This window comes from Neomonachus schauinslandi, chromosome Y (genome assembly GCF_002201575.2).
Source record: "Neomonachus schauinslandi chromosome Y, ASM220157v2, whole genome shotgun sequence".
Taxonomy (NCBI): Eukaryota; Metazoa; Chordata; class Mammalia; order Carnivora; family Phocidae; genus Neomonachus; species Neomonachus schauinslandi.
In genome coordinates, this window is record NC_058420.1 from 3,331,218 (window position 1) to 3,358,931 (window position 27,714).

Genomic DNA, 27,714 nt, shown 5'->3' on the forward strand with positions numbered 1-27,714 from the left:
CAGTCGCTTAACCAACTGAGCCACCCAGGCGCCCGAAAGTATATTTTCTTTACATTAATTCTCACTGCTGAAAAATCCTCAGGAAAAGAGCTATGCTTTACAAACTACTTAATGAATCTTTTCCATTGAAGTTGTGTTAAAGTTTAACTGTAGGTACTAGCCCCACCCTTAATTTTACCTTATTGATAACTTTAAAATAAACAAAATGTCAAACAGAAGGGTTATAATCTAAATTCCTAGTAAAATATACACAAAAGTTGGTACATACAATAAAATACACCAATAACACAAAGTAAGGACAAAATATACTCAACAACATATTTTATTATATTTCTCAGTGGTGGTTCCTTTCTTCCCCTTTTATAAAACCCAGCTAAGGCTTTAAGAAAGGCTTAGTTTAACAGAACTTACTATACAATTAGTTTTTCATTTATACATTGTAATTTAATTGTTCATAAAGCCCAAAAATATGGGTTACAATGCATATTACTTTTGACAATAAATGACATATTTAACACAACCTATTCTGTATAATAAAAAATACTGTACTTATTTTACCATCAAAAGCTATCTTGAGAAATTTTCTATACACATTAAGTAAAATACTAAACTAATATGTCAATGCTTCCAGTGTAAAAATAACTGGGTTACCTAGCACTAATTTTTGCAACTACTAATCTTACATATTGAAAATTGCTTTTTAAACCCATGTTCTAAAAACTGCATTTTGGAAATGCCTTTTTTTTTTTTTATGATGGTGGCAACACATAATGATGAAAAGAATATTTAAGTTATCAAACAGTATAAAAATACATATGACTTCATAAATATGAAAACAGCCCCATTTCTTGACTTTAAGTGTAGACTTATACCTTTCTTAAATTACATCAAAAATCTTAGAAAACATTTAGTTAACTAGAATATACAGAAAGACTGTAAACAGACTAGCTGGAACAAGGCTTTATCAAAACCTATAATGATAAGGCCAATTTATTCAAAACACCTATTAACCAGAATAAAGTAGAGTGGGAATGACTTGTTTCTATTATTTAACAGCAGATATTGTAGTCTTTTATTCCTAAATTCCTAAATTCAATTACATCAAAAGTTATTAAAATTTCACTTAAAGTAATTCAGTTTCATCAGTTTTTAGAGAAATATAATACTTCAAAACAATGAAAATAAATCAGTGTGTCTTAACAAACTAAATTCATAAATGAAGTTTTACTCTTCTTAACAGGTGTTGGCCAAAACTGAAATTGTAGAATAATCCTCACAAACTCTGAGTTCAATTTAGATCTGTAAGTGAAAAAAAACATGAAATCCATGGAAAAAAATAATTCTTAAAATACAAAAAAAAGTCTATTACATAAATAACAACCCCTTTACACTATCTGGAAAATACTTATATTCTTCTGAATGAAAAATTCTGTATGCTATTTTTCTCAATTCCTGTCTGCTGCCAGTCTTTACGAACCCTTTGAGAATGTTATATGTTATATAAGCTGTTAATACAGTTTAGAATCACCTTCTTTCTTTTCACGCTAGTGATTACAGATCTTGAATTTTGAAAGTAGGAACAGACATGTGGCAGTATAAATTACCTTAAAAATGGAAACTGCAGTACTAAACCAAAATCTCCTCTTCATATTCACATATATACTGTAGTTCAGCTCCTACCTAGCCTTCAATCCCACTGCAGGTTTCAAAATATTCAAATGTCCTTAGTGTACAACACAACTGTTAAGTTTTGGCACAGAAAATAATCATTCTACTGTCAAAAAAAATTAATTTAGTCATAGGAATCCTCTGGCTCAGGGTCCCCAAAGGAGGTACATGAAGAAAATACCAGAACAATATTTTTTCCTCATCCTTTTTCATTTCCTACTTCTGGGTATGCTTTAAAATGTATGCAACATTTATAGAGTAGTACTTCATGTTTAAAAATGCATATAAATACATGGTAAAAAAAAAAGAAATCTGGTAAAAATCTACACTGGAGGTATGTAGTCAGTATTTCTTTAACTCATGGAGTAATCTAAATGATTTGAAAATATACTAAAAAATAATATGGATCTCTAAATGAATAAAAGGTCTGATGTGATAGATCAAGTATAGAAAAATGGAAATTGTCTAATTTTGGTGGTACGTAAGTGTTCATTGACTTTAGAAACTCTCAACTTCTGTGAATGTCTGAAAATGCTCTTAATAAAGGTGTTTGTTGGTGATTAAAAGATATGGAGATCCCTGCTGCAGATTAGTGGACTATCAATGTGGCATGAGCATCAACACTGCTTGTGGTGCTCAACTTTTAGACATCGTAAAGACTGGCTTTCTATTTTTGAACAACTTTGCTAATTCCACTTTGTCAGAAACAAATACGCTACATATTTTTAAATTCTAAGTATCAAATCAAACACTAACTTGTGGCTTCTGAACTACCTTTTTATTACAGAGGTATTAAAAAAAAAAAAAAAACCTAAACCTAATAAAATGTAGGACATACCACCATCCTAATTATTTCATATATACATTCCAAGAAAAATCAAGATGAATTTTATTTAAATACAGTTAACAGCAGAACAATGAGACATTTATTACTTTTGTTACACTTACTGCTTTATTACTAAGAAAGCAACCATTTCCCAGAAAATAAACAATGATATCTGACAAAATAATGTAATCCCAATATATAACTTGACAACAGACCTCCTGGAGTATATTGCAATTTCAATCCTTGAGCAAGCTGGTTCAAACAAGATTCTTCTTTTAACCTACTAATATTTCATTGAGGAGAAGGCACATTCTCAAAACTACTACATTTCTTAATAGCTGTCTCTACAGACACTCTCACTTAAGCAAGTTTTCATTATGGAGTAAACCACTGTTAGAGCTAATAATATTGCTCTTTTCAGAAAGAAATGTTTCAAAGGATTGTAAGGTTTCTCAAAGCATAAAACATCTAACTAGAGGGTCTCTGAATATTAATGAATATTCAAACTCATGCAGTGGTCTTAATATACTTAAAGTGTTCAGCATTCCTAGATTAAAGAAAGCTGGGGAAAAGACCTTGTTTCTTTGTAGATAATTCATAAGCAAAAGAAACAAAAAATACAAGGTTTTGTCTACTACTTACATCATCAATGTCTTCGTCATCATCTCCAATATCATCAAACTGGATTTCATCATCATCTCCAGGACCAAATGTATCTGTTTCATTGATTTTAGCTAAAGACATAATAAATATACTCATACATATATATTCAAGATATTATTAGATAAATTGACTACAAAAACAAGTCTGGTATAAAATACCTAACTATACAAAACACTCTTAGAAGTACCATTTCAATTTAACCAATGTTTCATTATAAGAAAAATGTTACTGGGGCACCTGCGTGGCTCAGTTGTTAAGCATCTGCCTTCGGCTCAGGTCATGATCCCAGGGTCCTGGGATCGAGCCCCGCATCCGGCTCCCTGCTCGGCGGGAAGCCTCCTGCTCCCTCTCCCACTCCCTCTGCTTGTGTTCCCTCTCTTGCTGTGTATCTCTCTCTCAAATAAATAAAATCTTTTAAAAAAAATGTAGTGTAAATAAAGCAGGCAGGTTCTAATTATACTAACTTAGTAGCTATACATTTCCCAAGTATGCTTCAAAGAGTTTAAAAATATGCTAACAACTTATCATCAGCCTACATAATGTTCTGAACAGAAGAAGAGCTAGCTTGCCAACTATTAGACTTACCAAATCAGTCAAAATGAGTTGGTCAAATCATGTTTATCCTCAACTAATAAAAGTAAAATATGAAGTACTGGTCTGACTCTCACATATTTTAACACTTCTTTAATTGTCAACAATTTCATAAGAAATTTCATGCTTATGTAAAAACCTTGTATTTTCATAATAAAATGCAATGCAATAAGATACATGTAAAATAAAGTAGCTACCAAGTGAAAAGTATGAGCCTTAGGATATAGCACACTTCTTTGATGTTACAAAGGACTTGTGTTAATATCCTCAAGTTTACTACAATGAAAATGCAATACTTTTGCCATTAGATAGAAATGTCAATTAAAATATACACAACTCTATAGGAGACTATTATGCTAAGAGAAACTGACCATCGTTTTCTACAAAAATCAGTACCAGTATCATAACTGTTTTCCTTGCTTAGCTGAAAACTAACAATTTCTTGAAAATCATTAAAAACACTGTAATAATGTATTCTTTTAACAGGTACTACATAGAAGGGATTATAAGGTGTTAAACTTTCCACCAAAAGAACATTTTTTAGGAATAGAATTCCAGTTTATTATTGAAGTATTAATACCATAAGGTATCATAAAATATTAATATTCAGTATGACAAGCATACTAAAAACTAATTTTATAAGTACATAAACAATACATAAACAAGAGTCTATCAAAATGGCTTCATCTAAACACCAACAAATAATATCGTAAGACAAGAAAATATAATAACTTTGATATTACCATGTTCTGGAAGCTCGCCATATGCCTTCAGACTTCTAGCTTCATCAGCATTGTACTTTAAAATTACATCAGCTTTGTTATCCTTAGAAATAAACAAATAACTTTCAAGCTGATAGGCCAAAATAACAGTTGTCCCACAAATTACTTTTGAATTAACATATTAAGAAAAAGCTCATTTACTGTTCTGTTACAAATTCTCCTGTTTTTCTTCACCTACTCTCTACTTTCTTAAAGAAAAGAATTCTTGGGTTTAAACAATTAGAAAGTTTACATGCATGACTAAATAAAGATTTAACCTAGAAAAATTACTTACACTATTCACTTTAATAAGATAAATAAAAGAAAAAATCAAGAAAAAAGTAAAAAAACAACAAACAAAAAAAAAGGTGTAATGGGATCCCGTTAAGGTTAAACACTGCAACTCAAAGCCAAAAATGGAATGATAACCCAAGAAAATTAACATACCTTTCTATATTCAGTGGTTCTTAGGACAGTTTACCTATCAGAATCACTTGCAGAGCTTTAAAAAGATACCTATGAGTCCTGTAGATTGACAGACCTGAGGTGATGTCCAAAATTCTGTATTTAAAAAGCTCTTTTATTAAAAAAAAAAAAGTTCTTTTGGTTGTTTCTGATGCAAATATCCCTGATAATTTTACTGCGTTTTTTTAATGTTCATACTTCACCACTTTAAAGAATCTGATTCATTTAGAGTTTGAAGACTTAAAATTAACCTAAAAAAGACCCTAAGAAAGGCAATTAAAAAAGATCACAGTGCTGCAACTGCAATGTGCTATAAACCAACACTCCACAAACTGCAAAGGGCATACAAAACACAGAAATTTTGTTAAAATTCCAATTTAGAGTCAGCAGATATGAGACCGGGCTAGTATTCCGCATTTCTAATATGCTGGCACATGGTGGTTATGTTGTTGTAATGGTTGGATGACAGCAAATAGTAACATTACAAAATCATTCACAAAACATTAAGATCAGAACAGCCAGTCACCCAAGACCTTGGCTATTACTTTCTCACTAGAGTATTAATCCTTTAAGAATTCTGGTTTCATTGTCCATAAAATATATTTTATTCTTTCACCACTTTTGAGGTTTATATGAAGTTAAAATAAGATAATGGGTACAAAAATGATTTTTTTAACAAGCGATCCGTTTTTATTAGAGAATATTTTTTAAAAAAGAAAAAATGTATGATCACATTCAGTGTATAGAAGTTGACACAAAAAATGAATTCAGTAGGTATCAGGATACAAACTCAAAATACAAAGATCACTGCGTCTCTACAAACTAGCAATAAACTATCTGATAAAGTATACAAGAAAACAATCCCATTTACAATAGTATCAAAAACAAAATACTTAAGAATAATTTTAAAGATTTTATTTGTAAGTAATCTCAACACCCAACATAAGGCTTAAGCTCACAAGGCTGAGACCAAGAGTCACATGCTCTACCAAGCAAGCCAACCAAGTGACCCCTAAGAATACATTTAGCCAAGGGTGCAACATAGTTCAATATTTGCAAATTAATCAATATGATACACCACATTAATACAAGAAAGAATAAGAGCCATATCATCATTTCAACAGATGAAGAAAAAGCATGTGGCAAAATACAGCATCCATTCTTGATAAAAACCCTCAACAAAGTAAATTTGGAGAGAACATACCTCAACATCACAAAAGCCACCCAAGAAAGACCCACAGCCAGTATCTTTCTCAATGGGGAAAAAACTGAAAGCTTTTCCTCTGTGGTCAGGAACAAGACAAGATGTCCACTCTCACCATTACTACTTAACACAGTACTGGAAGTCCTAGCCTCAGGAATCAGATAAAAAGAAATAAAAGGCATCCAAGTCAGCAAGAAAGAAGTCAAATTTTCACTATTTGCAGATGACATGGTACTCTATGTACAAAACCCAAAAGCCTCCACCAAAAACCTAGGCTAGAACTGACACACAAATTCAGTGAAGTCAGCGAATACAAAACCAATATAGAGAAGTCTGTTGCCTTTCTATACACCGATAATAATGCAGCAGAAAGAGAAATAAGGAATTGATCCCATTTACAACTGCACCAAAACTCAATATACCTAGCGATAAACCTAACCAAAGGGGTAAAAGATCTGTACTCTGAAACTATGAAACACTGATCAAAGAAAGTGATGTGGACACAAAGAAATAGAAAGACATTCCATGCTCATGGCTTGCAAGAACAAATATTGGTCAAATGTCTATCCTACCAAAAGGCATCTACACATATAACGCAATCTGTATAAAAATACCAACAGCACTTTTCACTGAGATAGAACAAATGATCCTAAAATTTGCATGGAACCATAAATGACTCCAAATACCCAAAGCAACCTTGAAACAGAAGAGCAAAGCTAAAGCGGGAAGCATCACAAATAGAGCTGGGCTTCAAGCTATATTACAAAGTGGTGATCATCAAGACAGAATGGTACTAACCCAAAAGACTCCACCCCAAAACTGCTAGAACTCATACAGGAATTCAGTAAAGTGGCAGGATATAAAATGAATGCACAAAAATCAGTGGCATTCCTATACACCAACAACAAGACAGAAGAATTAGAAAAATTAAGGAGTCAACCCCATTTACAATTGCACCCAAAACCATAAGATACCTAGGAATAAATCTAACCAAAGAGGCAAACGATCTGTACTCAGAAAACTACAGAACATTCATGAAAGAAATGGGGGAAGACACAAAGAAATGGAAAAACGTTCCATGCTCATGGACTGGAAGAACAAATATTGTGAAGATGTCAATGCTACCTAGAGTAATCTACACACTCAATGTAATCCCCATCAAAACACCGCCACTTTTTTCAAAGAAACGGAACAAATAATCCTAAAATTTGTATGGAACCAGAAAAGACCCCACATAGCCAGATGAATGTTGAAAAAGAAAAGCAAAGCTGGCAGCATCACAATTCCGGACTTCCAGCTCTATTACAAAGCTGTCATCATCAAGACAGTATGGTACTGGCACAGAAACAGACACATAGATCAATGGAACAGAATAGAGAGCCCAGAAATGGACCCTCAACTCTATGGTCAACTAATCTTTGACAAAGCAAGAAAGAATGTCCAAGGGAAAAAAGTCTCCTCAACAAATGGTGTTGGGAAAATTGGACAGCCACATGCAGAAGAATGAAACTGGACAATTTCCTTACATCCCACACAAAAATAGACTCAAGGACGCCTGGGTGGCTCAGATGATTAAGCGTCTGCCTAAGACTCAGGTCATGATCCCAGAGTCCTGGGATCAAGTCCCGCATCAGGCTCCCTGCTATGCGGGGAGCCTGCTTCTCCCTCTGCCTCTGCCTGTCTCTCTGACTCTCAAGAATAAATAAACAAAAAATTTAAAAAAAACAGACTCAAAATGGTTGAAAGACCTAAATGTGAGACAGAAGTCCATCAACATCCTAAAGGAGAACACAGGTAGCAACCTCTTCGACCTCAGCAGCAGCAACTTCCTCCTAGAAACATCGCCAAAGGCAAGGGAAGCAAGGGCAAAATTAACTATTGGGACTTCATCAAGATAAAAAGCTTTTGCACAGCAAAGGAAACAGTCAACAAACCCAAAAGACAACTGACAGAATGGGAGAAGATATTTGCAAATGACATCTCAGATAAAGGGCTAGTATCCAAAATCTAAAAAGAACTTAAACTCAACACCCAAAGAACAAATGATCCAATCAAGAAATGGGCAGAAGACATGAACAGACATTTTTCCAAAGAAGACATCCAAATGACCAACAGACACATGAAAAGGTGCTCAACACTGCTTGGCATCAGGGAAATCCAAATCGAAACCTCAGTGAGGTATCACCTCACACCAGTCAGAATGGCTAAAATTAACAAGTCAGGAAACAACAGATGTTGGTGGGGATTCGGAGAAAGGGGAACCCTCCTCCACTGTTGGTGGGAATGCAGGCTGGTGCAGCCACTCTGGAAAACAGTATGGAGGTTCCTCAAAAAGTTGAAAATAGAGCTACCCTACGATCCAGCAATTGCACTACCGGGTATTTACCCCAAAGATACAAATGTAGGGACCCGAAGGGGTATGTGCACCCTGATGTTTATAGCAGCAATGTCCACAATAGCCAAACTGTGGAAAGAGCCAAGATGTCCATCGACAGATGAATGGATAAAGAAGATGTGGTATATATACACAATGGAATATTATGCAGCCATCAAAAGGAATGAGATCTTGCCATTTGCAACGACGTGGATGGAACTGGAGGGTATTATGTTGAGCGAAATAAGTCAAACAGAGAAAGACATGTATCATATGATCTCACTGATATGAGGAATTCTTAATCGCAGGAAACAAACTGAGGGTTGCTGGAGTGGGGGGTGGGGTGGGAGGGATGGGGTGACTGGGTGATAGACACTGGGGAGGGTATGTGCTCTGGTAAGCGCTGTGAATTGTGCAAGACTGTTGAATCACAGATCTGTACCTCTGAAGCAAATAATACATTATATGTTAAAAAAAAAAAAGAAGAACTAGAAGACAGCAGGAGGGGAAGAATAAGGGGGGGAAGCAGAGGGGGAGACAAACCATGAGGGACTATGGACTCTGAAAAACAAACTGAGGGTTCTAGAGGGGAGGGGGGTGGGAGGTTGGGTTAGCCTGGTGATGGGTATTAAAGAGGGCACGTTCTGCCTGGAGCACTGGGTGTTATATGCAAACAATGAATCATGGACCACTACATCAAAAACTAATGATGTAATGTATGGTGATTAACATAACATAAAAAAAAAAAGAGTTCAATACTCCCCATAAAAAAAAAAAAAAAGACACTATGGTAATGGCACAAAAACAGACACATAGATCAATGAAACAGAATAGAGAGCCCAGAAATGGATCCTCAACTCTACTGTCAACTAATCGTCGACAAAGCAGGAAAGAATACCCAATGGAAAAGAACAGTCTCTTCAACAAATGGTGTTGGGAAAATTGGATAGCCACATGAAAAAGAATGAAACTGGACCACTTTCTTCCAACACACAGAAAAATACATTCAAATGGATTAATAACTTAAATATGAGACCTGAAGCCATAAATATCCTAGAAAATAGCATAGCCAGTAATGTCTTTGACATCAGCCACAGGAACTTCTTACTAGCTATGTCTCTTGATTCAAGGGAAACAAAAAGCAAAAATAAACTACCAGGACTACAGAAAAATAAAAAGCTTCTGCACAGCACAGGAAATAATCAACAAAACTAAAAGGTGACCTTGGTAATGGGAAAAAGCATCTGTAAAGAACATTTTTGATAAAAGGTTATATCCAGAATATATAAAGAACTTATAAATTAGGGGGGAAAGATGGCAGAGGAGTAGGGGACCCTATTTCAACTGGTCCCTGGAATTGAGCTGGATAACTACCAAACCACTCTGAGCACCCACGAAACCAGCCTGAGATGTAAGAAGATCTGGAACTCTACAAACAGAATATCGCAGGCGGTTGGTTTTGGGGTACGAAGCGGAGAGCCATGATTCTGCGGGCAGATATCGGAGGATAAACAGCAGTGGGAGGGTGCCTGGACGTGGGGATCCTACACCACCGGTGAGTGACAGCCTCACGCGCTGCGGACGGGGCACAGACTCACAGACCAGTAGCATCGGGAAAGGACTTTAGGGCAGCCCAGGGTGGAGGACCACACCGGCGGGGTCGTGCGCACGCGAACCGCAGCTGCCCAGACAGAAACCCGGAGCAATGGTCGCGTGCACGCGAATTGCAGCCTCTGAGAGGGAAACCCAGTGCGCCGGGGTCAGGCCAGTGAACTGCAACCCTCAGGGTGGAAATCTCCAGCAGCGGAGTCATGCACGTGCGCGCGCGCTAAGTGGGAGCAGCTGGCAGTTTTAGAAGCACAAAGGGCAGAGATGTGCCCAACCTGGAGGCAGGACTGGGAGCGCTGAGGAGGGGCACACAACCCAGGAGGCTGCAATTTATAGCAGCACGAACAGAATGGGAGACAGTGTGGTCTGGAGAGCTCACTGAAGAACAGACTGAGGTCCCTCTGCTCTGAGGCAGAGGTTGGAAACGGTCTCTTCTGCTCTGATTCACGGAAGAGACGCAGCAAGCTGCCAGGGAAAGGCACCAGAGAACAAAAGCCCCAAAGACTGATTCCCACTGAGCCCATCCCCCACCACAAGGGCGCAGGGCAACTCTGCCCAAACAGGGTTGCCTGAGTAACAGCGCAGCAGGCCCCTCCCACAGAAGACAGGCTGGGAAAACAAGAGGCCAGCAACCCTAAGGTCCCAAGAAAACAGGTGCATCTTGCTTGGGTTCTGGTCAATAATTTGGACTCTATACATTCCCTCAAACACCCATCAACAGAATGACTAGGAGGAGGAGCCCCCCAAACAGAAAAGACTCAGAGATTATGACTTACGTTGCAGATTTACAAATGGAGGCAGATATAACCAAGATGTCAGAGATGGAATTCAGGCTAGCAATTGTGAAGACAATGGCTAGAATGGAGAAATCAATAAATGGCAACATAGAGTCTCTAAGGGCAGAAATAAAAGGTGAATTGGGAGAACTTAAAAATGCTATCAATGAGATCCAATCCATCTGGATAATCTAACAGCTAGAGTAACTGAGACAGAAGAGCAAATAAGTGACCTGGAAGACAATATAATAGATAAAAAGGGAAAAGAGAAGGCCAGGGAAAAACAACTCAGAATCCATGAAAATAGAATCAGAGAAATAAGTGACACCATGAGGCGTTCCAATGTCAGAATAATTGGAATCCTGGAGGGAGTGGAGAGACAGAGAGGACTTGAAGATGTATTCGAGCAAATCGTAGGTGAGAACTTCCCTAATCTGGGGAATGAAACAAACGTTCGAGTCCTAGAGGCAGAGAGGACCCCTCCTAAGATCAAGGAAAACAGGCCAATACCCCGGCATGTAATAGTAAAACTTACAAATCTTAGAACCAAGGAAACCATCTTGAGGGCAGTTAGGGGGAAGAGATTCCTTACATACAGAGGGAGGAACATCAGAATAACATCAGACCTATCCACAGAGACCTGGCAAGCCAGAAAGGCCTGGCAAGACATATTCAGGGTACTAAACATGAAGAACATGCAGCCAAGAATACTTGATGCAGCAAGGCTTTCATTTAGAATGGATGGAGAGATGCAGAGCTTCCCCGACTTGAAGAAACTGAAAGAATATGTGACCACTAAGCCGGCCCTGAAGAAATATTAAGCGGGGGGTGCTATAAAAGGAGAAAGACCCCAAGAGTGATATACAACAGAAATTTACAGGGACAATCTATAAAAACAACGTCTTCACAGGTAACATGATGACAATTAATTCATATCTTTCAATAATCACTCTCAACGTGAATGGCCTAAACGCTCCCATAAAACGGCACAGGGTTGCAGATTGGATAAAAAGACAGGACCCATCCATATGCTGTCTACAAGACACTCATTTTGAACCTAAAGATACATCCACACTGAAAGTGAAGGGATGGAGATCTATCTTCCATGCCAGGGGACCTCAAAAGAAAGCTGGGGTAGCAATTCTTAGACAAATTAGATTTTAAACTAAAGTCTGTAATAAGAGACACAGAAGGACACTATAACATTCTGAAAGAGTCTATCCAACAAGAAAATCTAACAAGTGTAAATATCTATGCCCCAACATGGGAGCAGCCATCTACATAAGCCAACTGTTAACCAAAATAAAGAGTCATATTGATAACAATACGTTAATTGTAGGAGACCTCAATACCCCACTCTCAGCAATGGACAGATCATCTAAGCAGAAAATCAACAAGGAAACAAGAGCTTTGAATGATACATTGGACCAGATGGACCTCATAGGTATTTACAGACATTCCATCCTAAAACAACAGAATACTCATTCTTCTTGAGTGCACATGTAACTTTCTCCAGAATAGACCATATACTGGGACAAATCAGTCTCAAACGATACCAAAAGACTGAGATTATTCCCTGCATATTCTCAGACCACAATGCTCTAAAACTGGAACTCAATCACAAGAAAGAATCTGGCAGAAATTCAAACACTTGGAAGCTAAAGACCACTCTCCTCAAGAATGTTTGGGTCAACCTGGAAATCAAAGAAGAACTGAATCAATTCATGGAAATCAATGAGAACAAAGACACATTGGTCCAAAACCTATGGGATACTGCAAAGGTGTTCCTAAGGGGTAATACATAGCCATCCAAGCCTCACTCAAAAAAATAGAAAAATCCGAATTCAACAACTCTACACCTTAAAGAACTAGAGAAAAAGCAACAAACGACGCCTAAGCCACGCATTAGAAGAAAAATAATTAAAATTAGAGCAGAGATCAATGAATTAGAAACCAGAAACACAGTAGATCAGATCAATGAAACTAGAAGTTGGTCCTTTGAAAGAATTAATAAAATTGATAAACCACTGGCCAGACTTATCCAAAAGGAGAAAGGACCCAAATTAATAAAATTATGAATGAAAGGGGAGAGATCACTACTAACACCAAGGAAATAGAAACAATTATTAGAAATTATTATCAACAACTATATGCCAATAAACTGAGCAATCTGGATAAAATGGAGGCCTTCCTGGAAACCTATAAGCTGCCAAGACTGAAACAGGAAGAAACTGACAACCTGAATAGGCCAATAACCAGTAACGAGATTGAAGCAGTGATCAAAAACCTCCCAAAAAACAAGAGTCCAGGGCCTGATGGATTCCCTGGGGAATTCTACCAAACATTCAAAGAAGAAATAATACCTCTTCTACTGAAGGTGTTCCAAAAAATAAAAACAGAAGGAAAACTTCCAAACTCATTCTATGAGGCCAGCATTACCTTAGTCCCCAAACCAGGCAAAGACCCCATCATAAAGGAGAATTTCAGATGGATATCCCTGATGAATATGGATTCCAAAATCCTCAACAAAACCCTAACTAATAGGAGCCAACAATACAATAAAAGGATCATCCACCACGACCAAGTGGGATTTAGCCCCAGGATGCAAGGGTGGTTCAACATTCGCAAATCAATCAATGTGACAGAACACATTAATAAGAGGAGGGAGAAGAACCATATAGTCCTCTCAATTGATGCAGAAAAAGCATTTGACAAAATACAACATCCTTTCCTGATTAAAACTCTCCAGAGTAGAGGGATAGAGGGAACACTCCTCAAGCTCATAAAATCCATCTATGACAAACCCACAGCGACTATCATCCTCAATGGGGAAAAGCTGAGAGCCTTTCCCTTAAGATCGGGAACACGTCAAGGGTGCCCACTCTCACCACTGTTGTTCAACATAGTACTAGAAGTCCTAGCAACAGCAATCAGACAACAAAAAGAAATAAAAGGTATTCAAATTGGCAAAGAAGAAGTCAACTCTCTCTTTTCGCAGATGACATGATACTTTACGTGGAAAACCCAAAAGACTCCACCCCCAAATTACTAGAACTCATCCAGCAATTCAGTCATGTGGCAAGATACAAAATCAATGCACAGAAATCAGTTGCTTTCTTACACACTAACAACGCAACTGCAGAAAGAGAAATTAAAGAAACAATTCCATTTACAATAGCACCAAAAACCATAAGATACCTCGGAATGAACCTAACCAAAGAGGTAAAGGATCTATCGTCTAGGAACTACAACACACTCATGAAAGAAATTGAAGAAAACACAAAAAGATGGAAAAATATTCCATGTTCATGGATCGGAAGAATAAACATTGTTAAAATGTCTATGCTAGCCAGAGCAATCTATACCTTCAATGCCATCCCGATCAAAATTCCCATGACATTTTTCAAAGTGCTGGAACAAACAATCCTAAAATTTGTATGGAATCAGAAAAGACCCCGATTGCCAAGGAAATGTTGAAAAAGAGAAACAAAGCTGGGGTCATCACGTTGCCCGATTTCAAGCTATATTACAAAGCAGTGACCACCAAGACAGCATGGTACTGGCACAAAAACAGACATACAGACCAATGGAACAGAATAGAGAGCCCAGATATGGACCCTCAACTCTATGCTCAAATAATCTTTGACAACGCAGGAAAAAACATGCAATGGAAAAAAGACAGCCTCTTCAATAAATGGTGCTGGGAAAATTGGACAGCCACATGCAGAAGAATGAAACTCAACCATTCTCTAACACCATTCACCAAGATAAACTCAAAGTGGATGAAAGACCTCAATGTGAGACAGGAATGCATCAAAATCCTAGAGGAGAACATAGGCAGTAACCTCTTTGACATAGCCCACAGCAACTTCTTTCAAGACTCATCTCCAAAAGCTAGTGAAACAAAAGGAAAAATGAACTTTTCAGACTTCATCAAGATAAAAAGCTTCTGCACAGCAAAGGAAATAGTCAACAAAACAAAGAGGCAACCCACAGCATGGGAGAAGATATTTGCAAATGACACTACAGATAAAGGGCTGGTATCCAAAATCTATAAAGAAGTTCTCAAACTCAACACCCAAAAAACAAATAATCAAGTCAAAAAGTGGGCAGAAGAGATGAACAGACACTTCTCTGAAGAAGACATACAAATGGCTAACAGACACATGAAAAAAATGTTCATCATCATTAGCCATCAGGGAAATCCAAATCAAAACCACACTGAGATACCACCTTACACCACTCAGAATGGCAAAAATGGACAGGGAAAGAAACAACAAATGTTGGAGAGGTTGTGGAGAAAGGGGAACCCTCTTACAGTGTTGGTGGGAATGCAAGTTGGTACAGCCACTTTGGAAAAGTGTGGAAGTTCCTCAAAAATTTAAAAATAGAGCTACCCTATGACCCAGCAATTGCACTCCTGGGTGTTTATCCCAAAGACACAGATGTAGTGAAAAGAAGGGCCATATGCACCCCAATGTTCATAGCAGCAATGTCCGCAATAGCCAAGCTGTTGAAGGAGCTGAGATGCCCTTCAACAGATGAATGGATAAAGAAGATGTGGTCCATATATACAATGGAATATTACTCAGCCATCAGAAAGGATGAATACCCAACTTTTACATCAACATGGATGGGATGGAGGAGATTATGCTAAGTGAAATTAGTCAAGCAGAGAACGTCAATTGTCATATGGTTTCACTTATTTGTGGAACATAAGGAATAGCATGGAGGACATTAGGAGAAAGAAGGGAAAAATGGGCGGGGGAACTGGAGGGAGAGATGAACCATGAGAGACTATGGACCTGAGAAACAAACAGGGTTTTGGGGGGGGGTGAAGGGGGATTGGTTAGACCGGTGATGGGTATTAAGGAGGGCACGTGCTGCATGGAGCACTGGGTGTTATACGAAAACAATGGATCGTGGATCACTACACTAAAAACTAATGATGTATTGTATGGTGACTAACATAACAATTTACAAAAAATAAAATAACAGCAAAAAACAGCAATACTTTTGCTCACAATTTGGTTAAATATATAGTTATGACTTCCAATAGGTAGAAAGCTCATGGATTACAGAGTTAGTGTATAATCTGAAGGATGACATTATAGAGACTAAATATTATTTTCTTTTATAAGTGCTTATATCAAATTTATACCGCATATATAGAAGTTTGCACTGTAACTACTGAGTTCATGTCTTATCGCTCCACCATGTTACTGTAAACCTTTTGGAGAATGAAGGTTTAACTTATTCAGCTGCTTTCCCCAAAATAGGGTTTCTTAGACATGGATTTCAAAACCTTAAGCTTAAAAATAAAAAACAGTAATTGATGATGAGACCCCAACATAACATTATTAAATTTTTTGTTTTGATAAGAACCCTAATAAAAATCACTATCTTACAGACTACCACTCTCATTTCAGAAAAAGTAATTTTAAAAATATTTTTAAAAAAGAAAATTAAAAAACTTACAATTAGCTTCATAAGAAAAACCATTCAACACCTGCATATTGTCTCATTTCACCACAGAAGAGTGAAGATGTCAGTCCACATCAATATTTCACAGACTGAGGGGGCGCCTGGATATCTCAGTTGGTTAAGTGTCTGCCTTTGGCTCAGATCATGATCCCAGGGTCCTGGGATTGAACCCTGAGTTGGCCTCCCTGCTCAGTGGGGAGGCTGCTTCTCCTCTCCCTGCTTCATGCTCTCTCTTGCTCTCTCTCAAATAAATAAACAAAATCTTTAAGAAAAATGTATTTCACAGACTGGCATTTAGGAACCATAATCCTTGGAATAATGCCCAGAATATAACTGGTCTTAAACGAATGAAAACACACTAATCCTTGGTATTTTTCCAACCTTATAAGAGTATATACTGCATATTATATTTAAAAGAAAAATTATACATAAAGAACAATATTGAATCAGCCAGTCTTCTCATAACATACATGTATCATTAACCTCTGTGGGAATGATTCTGAATTATGAAAATACTATAGTCTTGAACAAAACTGGGCCTTAATATATTTTGAAAATAGAATGGTGAGAAGGCATAAATGCCTCGAACCTATCAAACATGTCTATATTGTATCTTCTAAGCATTAATGACTTATTAAATACAAGGACACAATGTAATTTTAAGTATATTTATTACCTGGTAGTCTCGAAGACCAACCAATATAATGTCGGAGGTATTTATCCAAACCTATAAAAGAAAATTTACTGCATACTGTATTTAATCAAAAAACAAGTAAAAAAAAAAAGAATGTTAAACCATTCTTCCCACAAAAAAATTCACCCAGTGTGGAAAAAAGTTTCTATGAATTAGGGAAAAGTAACGACATATATATACTAACTTCATGTATGTATGTATACATAAACATATACAATAGAAGTAAAATTAGTCCAGTTATATGTAGTTCTAGCATACTAGGAAAAAAACTATACTACATAGTTGAGTTAGTTTCAAATTTTCTAATTTAGGATGTTAAAATAGTAGTAATTTTAAAAATCACAAAAGAAGGATCATTTGTGTCATGGACATTAGAGGTTTTTAATCACAATCCACTCAAATGATATTCAATTATTCAAAATATATGAAAATCAGCCACCTACATTAACAGCCACTCTGTTACCAGTCTACAAAAATATAGGCTCTAAACCCACCATTTATTTGGAAAACATACGAACAGAAGAAAAAAATTTTTTAAGATGAACCATGAGAGACGATGGACTCTGAGAAACAAACTGAGGGTTCTAGAGGGGAGGGGCGTGGAGGGATGGGTTAGCCCGGTGATGGGTATTAAGGAGGGCACGTATTGCATGGAGCACTGGGTGTTATACACAGTGAATCATGGAACACTACATCAAAAACTAATGATGTATGGTGATTAACATAACATAATAATAATAAAAAAAAGAAGAAAAAAATTTTTTAATTATAAAATCAGAAATGAAGAAACTTTTAACCAACATGAGTAATAAATCTGTCTGAACTACTCTAATGAGAAATTAAATAATATTACTTAACATAATCCAATTTCAAATTTCCCTAACACACTTTTCACAAACCAAAATCTTGTCAAGGAACATGCACTATAATTAGCAGTCTCTTTAGTCTTATTTAATGTTAATTCTCTAGCTTTTTTCTTTCTTTCCTGACATTAACACATTTTTAAAAGTACAGGCCATTTGTTTTGTAGACTGGATTTGTCTATTTCCTCAATATTATAAACAGAGTAAACATTTGTGGCAGAAATATAATATTGATGAAACAGGTAATTCTTTGTAAATATAACATTCTATTATATAAATTATCAAAGATTTTCTTAATTACAATGTCATCTAAAAAACTATTCTTTGAAATCTTGGGGAACTTACAAAAATAAGTTCTTTGGCCCTTATGTACCTAAAGTAGAGCGATTTTTTTAAAAAAGCAAATTTTGTATGAAAGTGAGACAAATCTCAACACCTACCTTTTTTCTCAATTTTCCTCTGATATGACATAATCTCTTTACACCATCAAAACACATAGCTTCTAATCGTCCATTTCCCAACATTTTAATTACCTGAGCATACTCTGAGGGGTTGAGGGGGAAGAATATGAAATACTGTTCAATATTTGTTAAAAGGTAACAACGAAATTAGCCTACAATTAATAGCCTCATTCTTACTGCCAAATTTAGATCAAACCATAATTTTTTTAAAAAGGGATAAGGCTTCATCAACAAAAAAGCTTAAATATTCTACCGAGAAAGCGTTTTCAAGGTGATATCCTAATATATTGAAAATATATTACTCTAAAATATCTGATATATTCTCATTATACCCAAACAAACTAGAGCACTCATTTGTCAAACAATTTCTATAGACTCTTCCAGCTATACTTATTTACTTTACCACCTATTTTTAGAGTAAGTAAAAGCCTACAGAAGAATTTGTCTAAGGTCACAAATGCCATTTCCATGACATGCTATCTCTGTTAATTCAAACATTTTAATTATCTACCCATTTTGAGTAAATCAGTTTACTTTTATCTTCATGACTGATGCTCTACCTTTAGACACCAAATTTGCTCACTCTAAAATGTAAACTGTAATCTTGGCTTAACAATTTCTCACATTTGGCTAGAAGCCCAATCTTGGCTCTTCTTTCCTTCAGAAACTTTAGTAGTAAAAAAGAGTAATTATTAATAAACTTTTATTTACTTTAGAATAACTTGGTGATTATTCTAAAGTTCTTTAACAAGAATAATGTTCCAAGACAAAATGCCAAATGTTTAAAATATTTCCAAAAGCAAGCTTCTTCTGGAAGCCACCTTATTCTACTGCCACTAGAAAATATTGGTAAGATACGAGCATTAGTCACATGGAGCAGTCTCTTCTAGACTTAAAACAACAGAAGCAGAAGTGAGAGTGAGGAGAAAGAAACAATTACTACAAAATCTTCACATTACTAAAGTTTATACTAAGAACTAACCCCAAGGAGAGCCTGCACTAATTTATAATTATACAGAAAGATAAACTGGAATACACTGTTGGGGTTTACCCATTGAGCTTCCACTTCTTCCACATGGGAAAAATAAGATAGCAAAGAAGAAAACATGAAAAAAAATTATAAAACTGGCTTGAAAATAAACTTCTAATGGAAGTGAGAAAGACAAAGGTTAAGTAACTGTCTTTACACAGAAAACATGTTTTATATATACAATAAAAATGCTGACTTTCTAGTGGCTTGCATGTATACCATGACTACAAGGTTTCATTACAAGGTGCTGGAAATTACTGACAACTGAAGAAAGGTGAATATATATTATAACAGTAAATCAGAACCATCCAACAGAACTTTTCTCTGTTGATGGTAACATATATATAAACTGCATAATATGGTAATTCAAAATTTGAATTTCACTTCATTTAAATAGCCACATATAGTCAGTGGCTAATATAGTGGACAGCACCACACAGTACGAGGTAAGACATAATTTTTTTTGTTTTGTTTCTATTGATTATAACCCTGTTGTACTTTTCATTTTAATGACTTATTTTATAAGTGGAAGTTTGTTTTATAATGGCATGTTAAATTTCTTGTAATAATTCTGTCATTATGAAAGAAAAAGCCCTTGTTCTTAGGAGATAATGTTGAGGTATTATCTCCAACTGAAGTCTCTAAATATGGAATCAGATGTCTGTAAAAAAGTTTAAAACTTTAGGAAAAAGATGTAAACACATATGGAAATTATAAAAAGAAAATGTTAAAAACTAGAGAATGTAGGTAAAGAATAGATGGGAGTCTTTATACCCATATCCAATTTTTCTGAAGAGTTTAAATTTTTTTTTTAATGGGGAAAATAACTTCCAGTCTTTTTTTTAAACTCATTTTCTGTATATTTGGCCCTCCTTAATCCAATAGGGTTAATCAGTAATTCATTTTTATTACATTTTATGATTATGTGTTAGCATCACTGGAGAACGGAGGGCCCAAAACTTAGCATATATTCCTCAAAAATATCCATGATTTACTGAATAAAGTATGGTATTTTTAATGATGCTATTCTGGGCTCAGTTTGCTCTAAACCATAGAATTCTCTCAGTTGTAACTTGCTCTTCTTCACAAAACAATTAAAACTATACTTACAAAAATGCCAGCAATTAATCCTCTTTCCAGAGCTAGTATAGAATTGGTTATTTAATAGATAAATTCTGGAAAAGTGGGGTAAGGGATTATAAATGAGGAATGGCAAAATGCTCAGCATTATGACTAAGATCCTTTTTCAGGTTAAACAATGAAATTCACATTAGTTAAAAAAAGATGTTAGTAAGTTAAAAAATTTTACCTTGTCCATCCTCTTTAAACACCAATTCTCTTTTTTCAGATTCATTTTCATTCTTACCCCTACGCCTGTTTTTACCTCCTTTACCTAGGTGATTTAAGAAGTAAATAAAAAATTAAGTGTAATGGTCTATATTTTATACAGTAAATTATGAAACAAGATAAAATAAGGCTTATAAATTTTATAAAATCAGAGAAAAATATTATCATTTAAATAGCACCACAACACTAACAGAATTCTAAGATTTTTAAAAATTTATATAATTTGGTTATCTACTTGGTTACACTTACAATTTTTCAATGGTTCACTTCTAGTCATTTACTAGGTTAGCATATTATAAACCCGCACCCTTCTTTGACATTTGTTTTTGGATTTTTCCTGACATGAAAGTACATAGAACAAAAATTTCATTACTAGAGATGACTATTAGTATTTTATTGTCTTTGCTTTCCAAATAAAAATAGCATTGCAAACATTCTCTTCTATAACCTATTTTAATCACAGTTCAATAAATTATCCCTTTCATATCAATAATCACAAACTTAGAGAACATTTTAATGTATGATTATTTCCTTAATTTGATAATTTCTGTATCAATTATTAAATTATGTTAAATTGAAGATTATCCTACTAATTCCACAGGATAAATGTATGCATTTCCTTAGTCTGCTTATGAACTGCACTAATCTATATTTGCATTAGCAAACAGGAGTATTATGTAGTTCCTTTCCACAACCATACCATGTTAAAAATTTAAAACCACAGTTAACTTAAATTTTTCAATTTTTGCTTTTAGGTGGAATGTATTTGAACACAGTATTAACTTTCTTTCAGGCTTCCTATTAAATAATGAAGGTGTACATCATAGCGTTTTATTCCCTTTCCATAACCTAAACAGCAAGAGCAGTCATTTCCAATAGTATGGAGAAAGGCTGTAAGTAGTAGTAATAAAGGACCCATGGGAATAGTGTGAAACAAAAATTCACTTTCCAAATTTAAAAATGTTTACTTAACCACTGTGCAAATATGAATCTTTTTCAGCGCACCCTGCCCTCTTAGGGCAATCTGCCATTGTTCTGTTATAGTAAAAGGTAGGTGGTCCTGAACAATTTCTTAATTCATGTGGCTTTACTATGTTACGCATTCTTTACGGCATTAAAAGCAATTTCCTAGAAAAGGAAAGATGTTGTATGCCTCAAATGTTGTGGTTAGTACTCCCACTTGGCAGTTCAAGGTATACTTATTAAATCTGATAATTTGTGAACTGTTTGTCTCAGAATACGGGAGATAGAAACCTTTACTTCCAGTATATGTTATAGGAAACGAAGTCTGAAAACTTTGGTAAATATGTAAAACGTCTTCCGGAAAAGAATGTTAAACTGTGAAGGGCTGGATAAAGTCAACCAACAACACACGAAGTCATATCGGTATCAAGGTTTCATCTACTGTTTACAAGGAAGAGACAGTATCTTCAATAATAATGAACTGCCGGGCACCTGGGTGGCTCAGTCCTTAAGCGTCTGCCTTCGGCTCAGGTCATGATCTCAGGGTCCTGGGATGGAGCCCGTGTTGGACTCCCTGCTCTGCGGGAAGGCTGCTTCTCCCTCTACCATTGCCCTTGCTTGTGTTCCCTCTCTCTCTGTCAAATAAATAAAATCTTTAAAAACAAAACAAAACAAAGGGCGCCTGGGTGGTTCAGTCCTTAAGCGTCTGCCTTCAGCTCAGGTCATGATCCCAGGGTCCTAGGATCAAGTCCCGCGTCGGGCTCCCTGCTCCGCGGGAAGCCTGCTTCTCCCTCTCCCACTCCCCTGCTTGTGTCCCCTCTCTCACTGTGTCTCTCTCTGTCAAATATATAAACCTTAAAAAAAAATAAAATAAAATAATGAACTGTCCTTAGAGAAAGATTACATCTGATTGTCCTAAAAGCAGGAAACACCCTTTAAAGTTAAGAACCGCTCAAGAACAGTGCGAGGATATACAGAAGTGCCACACTTAGGAAACTCTGACCGCCTCAAGATCTCCCCTACAGTTCCATAAAGCGCCCCGGTCAGTCTGGCGCGAATCCGGAGCAAAAGCCCACATTCTCCCGCAGGACCCTACAAAAATGGCGTCGGCTCCACCACAATGTGGCCAAACTGGAAGACGGGAGTAACGTCCCAGCTCTTCTCCCGAGCGCGGTCTCGTGGGAAGAAAGAATAATCACTGGGGCCTGGTCTCAGGTCTGAGCCGAAGGCTGGGCGGGGGAGAACCATGGGTTGGCTAGCCGCTCATTACCTTTATTCTTAGGCATGGTGATGACTGCTATCTCCCGGCACTTTCGACTTCTTTCCCGTGGAGGCGGCGCAATTGCAGCCTGAGTATGACTGACGGTTAATTTGAACCAACCTCCACAAAGTCGCCCAGGAAGTGCGGCTGCGCAGAAAGGAAACGGCGTTCGGGCCGCTGACGTCGCTTTCCCGTGCCAGACTAGATCTACGCCCCCGCCGTACTGCTTCTACTGCGCATGTGCAGTCTGCTAACGGATGATTCTTGGAACGAGAGAGAAGCGCTGACAGTTCAAAACAAAGGGTAAAAATCCTGCGAAGGCAGGGACAGTGAGCTGAAAAGAAGCGGAATCAAGGATGGAGAACCATAAGTGCTGGTTAAAGATGCTTTAAAGGAAGCCCCCCCCACTGCTAGCTGAATCCAGAAGTCTGCTGCCTTGTCATGTTTTCCAGTTTCACAAGTTATTGACACATTAACTTTTTTTTTTAAAGGTTTTATTTATTTATTTATTTGACACAGAAAGAGCGCGCGCGGCAGAGAGACAAGTGGGGGAAACAGCAGAGGAGGATGGAGAAACAGACCCCTGCTGAGCAAGGAGCCTGATGCGGGGCTTGATCCCAGGACCCTGAGATCATGACCTAAGCCAAAGGCACGTGCTTAAGCGACTGAGCCACCCAGGTGCCCCTTGACACATTAACACTTACCTCTTCCCTAAATTTTAACAGGTCATATTCCCATGCTCAGCCACTTCGTAGTACTTGCTTGGGAAAGGCAAGACACCATATTTACAATATTCTTGTTACTACTTGTTCTCTTTTATCATTTAAAATTGAAATATAATTGTACAGTAACATTGTGTAAGTTTAACATTGTGTAATGTGTTAGATATTTATGTATTGAAATATGATTACCACCACAACTTTACCTAACTCTTTCTATTACTTCACATAATTATCATAGCTGGCTAGAACACTTAATATCTAGACCCTTAGTAACTTGAACTATGTAATACAGTACTTTTGACATAAACACTATGCTGTGCATTAAAGAACTTTTTTTTTTTGATGTAGTGTTCCACGATTCATTATTTTTGTATAACACCCAGTGCTCTATGCAATACATGTCTCCTTAATACCCATCATCGGGCTAACCCATCCTTTCACCCCCTTCCCTCTAAAACTTTTTCAAAATTTGTCTTCCTTACCTCACTGTAAACCTTAATAGGACAGACACTTTAGCTATTCCTCACCTTTACCAACACTCAGCAGAATATCTAAGAGGTACTAAAATTAGGTAAAATAGGAAAGAAGAAAGGGAGATTAAACAGAGGAAAACTTAAACCCAGCTTTTGAATTTTACGATAAATATGCGTTTAACCAAGTGCCTAAGATATCTATGCCACAAATTATCCTAGGAGAAATTCCACTTGATTATAATACATAATCATTTAATATTTTGCTGCTATTTTGTTAGAATATCTGTATCTGTGTTAATAACAGATATTACACTAAATTTTTTGTAATGTCTTATCTGGCTTTGGAATCAGGAAAATGCTGACTTCATTGAATGATGTCATGTTTCCTCTTCCACTTTTTCATAAGTTCTTTTTTCAGTGACTGATAGAATTCACCAATCAGCAAAGCTAGATTCACCAATTTTGTGGAAGTTTTTCATTATTGATTCAGTTTTACATTATACATTTGGTTAGATTTTCTATTCTTGACACATTTTTGGTCATTTATATTTTTCAGGAATTCATTTATTTTACATATGTTTTGAATTTGTGGGTATACAGTTATTCAGGTATTCTTTCATAATCCTTTTTATTTTATTTTAAAATAGAAATAAAATAATTCTACTTAATTTATGAAGGACAATAGTAATACCCCAGCTTTTGTTGCTGATTATAATTTTAGTCTTCTGTCTTGTTTTTCTCTCAATCTAGTGTTAGGAAATTGCAATTCAAAACAAAATCTTATCCTAACCCAGAAATCCTCTCCACTGTGAAAATAAAGGGAAACCCCAGTAATATGGATTTGGGAGGCCAGAAAGGAAGCTCCTATGCTCTATGATTCACCATCAACTGCAATAAGCACCCAACACAGACCTTGCAAGTAAATACTACTTTAGTTACCAAAACAAACAAACAGATGATACTGAAGCACAGCCAAAGGGCCATTGATAACTTTATACAGAAAATAACCCTAGCCTAATCCATCCTACTGTAAGGTTTCCCATTGTCAATTTTCTCTGGGATTGTCAAGCACCAGTGATCATTGTTACTTTTTATCCTAATCCTATCTATATGGGTAACGTAGATTGCATATCATCACTCCAGTAACCCAATTAAAATAAATAAATAAAGTGAGTCTTTAAAAGAACTTTCTTTCTTCATACAAGCTATGAGTTATTGTCCACTGTCTTGTCTTTTCACCTGCTAGGATTCCCTTAAACAGTCTCCACAGGGCAGGTTAGTGCTAAAAAAGTCCTTCAGCTTTTGTTTAGATGGGAGTGTTAATATCTTTTTCACTTTTATTTTGCTAATATAGAGGGGTTGTTTAACATCTTTTTCAGTTAGTTAGTTAATTATTTATTTATTTATATTTATTTAGTAGCATTTTGAATTTATCAGTGCCCTGGCTTCTGGCTTTTGAAGTTTCTGATGAAAAATCTGCTGATAATCTTATTGAGGATCACTTGTATGTGATGAGTCACTTCTAAGTGGTTTCAAGATTTTCTCTTTCTCTTTTGCTTCAAAAGTTTGATTTTAAAATTTTAATATTGATCTCTGAGTTAATTTCATTTGGAGTTAATTGAGCTCCTTTTCTGTTTACATATGTGTTTTATCAAATTTGGAAGTTTTCAAACATTATATCTTCATATACTGTATTTGCCTTCTTTTTGTCTTCCTTCTGGAACTCCCTCAATGCCTATGTCAATCTAGTTGATGGTCCTTTAAGTTTGGTTCACTTTTCTTCAATCTTTTTTTTTTCCTTTTATTTCTCAGATTCAATAATTTCCATTGTCATCAAGTTTGCTGATTCTTTCTTCTTCCTCCTCTTTCTTCTTCCTTCCTTCCTAAAGTTTTTGAATCCTTCCAAAGTTTTGGCTTAAGAGCACTTTGAATGCTGGGGTTTTTTTGTTTTTTTTTGTTTTTTGAATCTTTCTTTCTATCCTTTTTATTGTTGTCATGACTCTATTGCAAGGATTAGCCTGAAGTATAAACTTAAGGAATTATGAGGTCTTTTCTGACACTGCACCTTTTCCTGCATCCATGGTTACTTTCTAATTTTTCCTGTATATGCAGTTGTTTTTGTCCAGTCAATGTCTGGTTTCTAAATGAAACAAAAAAAAGGAGAATATGAAAGACAGAAAGAAAATAAAGGCCACCAACTCTTGAAATCCCCTGAAAGTCACTTCAGGGAAAGACTTTAGGGCTACAACAAAGAGGAGAGGTACAACAAAAATGGCTGCCTGACTCCTTGTCTGCACCTCTGTGATCATTAACAACAATCAGTAAGCAGAGCATGTTATTTGGAGGCCAGGATCCTTTTGCCTGCCCTAGCCCCTGTAAGCTGTATATAAATTGTACCAGTAATGCATGCACAGCTGCTTACTAAGGAATGCATGGATAGCTGCTAGTTTGCTAAAGCTGAAATTGACCAAAATTAACCACAAATTGTCATCCAAGCCTTCTCCTAGAAGTTGTAAGCTTTCAACAGATTCCAGAGTTCCAGCATGGTTACATCAAACAATTTCTGTTTAGTTGGGGAGACAGATTCTTGGTGACTCCTATTTTGGGCATCTTTCTATAATCCTTTCTCCTTCATATTTGAAAGATAGTTTTATCATATATGGAGTTTTATATTAACAATTTTTTCTCTTTCATCACTGTGACATGTCATCCCATGCTTTATGGCCTCCATGCTTCTGAAATTTTATGCCTCTGACCATTTCCAACTTGAAGTTCATTGAGCTTATTAGATGTGCTGATATCTGTAATTAAGTTCTATAGTATTTTTTAATTTAATTTTATTTCATTTTCCATTTTTACTTTTCAAATCCACCATTTCTATTGGCTCTTTTAAAAAATATACATAATTTAATTTCCTCCTGGGTATTCTCTGTGGTGGTGAAGTATTTTTCTTCTGATTTCTATTAATTTGTTGTTTATGGTGTCTTTTTATCTTTGTGCATATTTGACAGTTGATTTAAAGCCTTAGTCTAAATAAAAATAATATATTATGCCAAAACTTATACAGTGCAGGAAAAGCATACTAAAAGCACACTAAAAGGGAATTTTGTAGTGATAAACACCTACAATAAAAAAAGGGAGAGCCACCTGGGTGGCTCAGTTGTTAAGTGTCTGCCTTCGGCTCAGGTCATGATCCCAGGGTCCTGGGATCGAGTCCCGCATCGGACTCCATGCTCAGTGGAGAGGCTGCTTCTCCCTTTCCATCTCCCCTGTGCTTGTGTCCCCTCTCTTGCTCTCTCTCTCTGTTGAATAAATAAATAAAATCTTTTAAAAAAAAAAGAAAGAGAGACTACATTAAAAAAAATAAACAACTTTATACTTCTCATAACTAAGAAAAGGGGAAAAAACTAAGCCCAAATAGCAGAAGGAAATAAACAATAGACTCTAGACCACAAATAAATGAGATACAGAATCAGAAAA

General features: G+C 36.2%; 1 protein-coding gene across 1 annotated transcript; it reads right to left on the reverse strand.

Annotated features, from left to right (window-relative positions):
- Nucleotides 1-1,215: 1,215 nt before the first annotated feature.
- Nucleotides 1,216-23,100, reverse strand: LOC110591777 (eukaryotic translation initiation factor 1A, X-chromosomal). The gene is made up of 7 exons (XM_021702682.1): nt 23,049-23,100; nt 20,778-20,861; nt 18,418-18,521; nt 17,097-17,147; nt 4,492-4,573; nt 3,137-3,228; nt 1,216-1,299 (listed from the first exon to the last, which is right to left on the reverse strand). The coding sequence occupies exons 1-7, from the start codon at nt 23,062-23,064 to the stop codon at nt 1,294-1,296; spliced, it is 435 nt and encodes a 144-aa protein (XP_021558357.1). The 5' UTR covers nt 23,065-23,100; the 3' UTR covers nt 1,216-1,293.
- Between the last annotated feature and the right edge of the window lie 4,614 nt (nt 23,101-27,714).

What these genes read in the sequence shown, in the direction of transcription:
- LOC110591777 (XM_021702682.1), bottom strand. An exon ending in GTTTAAAGAGGATGGACAAG is followed by an intron (nt 18,522 to 20,777) that starts GTAAAATTTTTT and finishes TCAACCCCTCAG; the next exon opens with AGTATGCTCAGGTAATTAAA. An exon ending in TTGGTCTTCGAGACTACCAG is followed by an intron (nt 4,574 to 17,096) that starts GTAATAAATATA and finishes TTTATTTCTAAG; the next exon opens with GATAACAAAGCTGATGTAAT.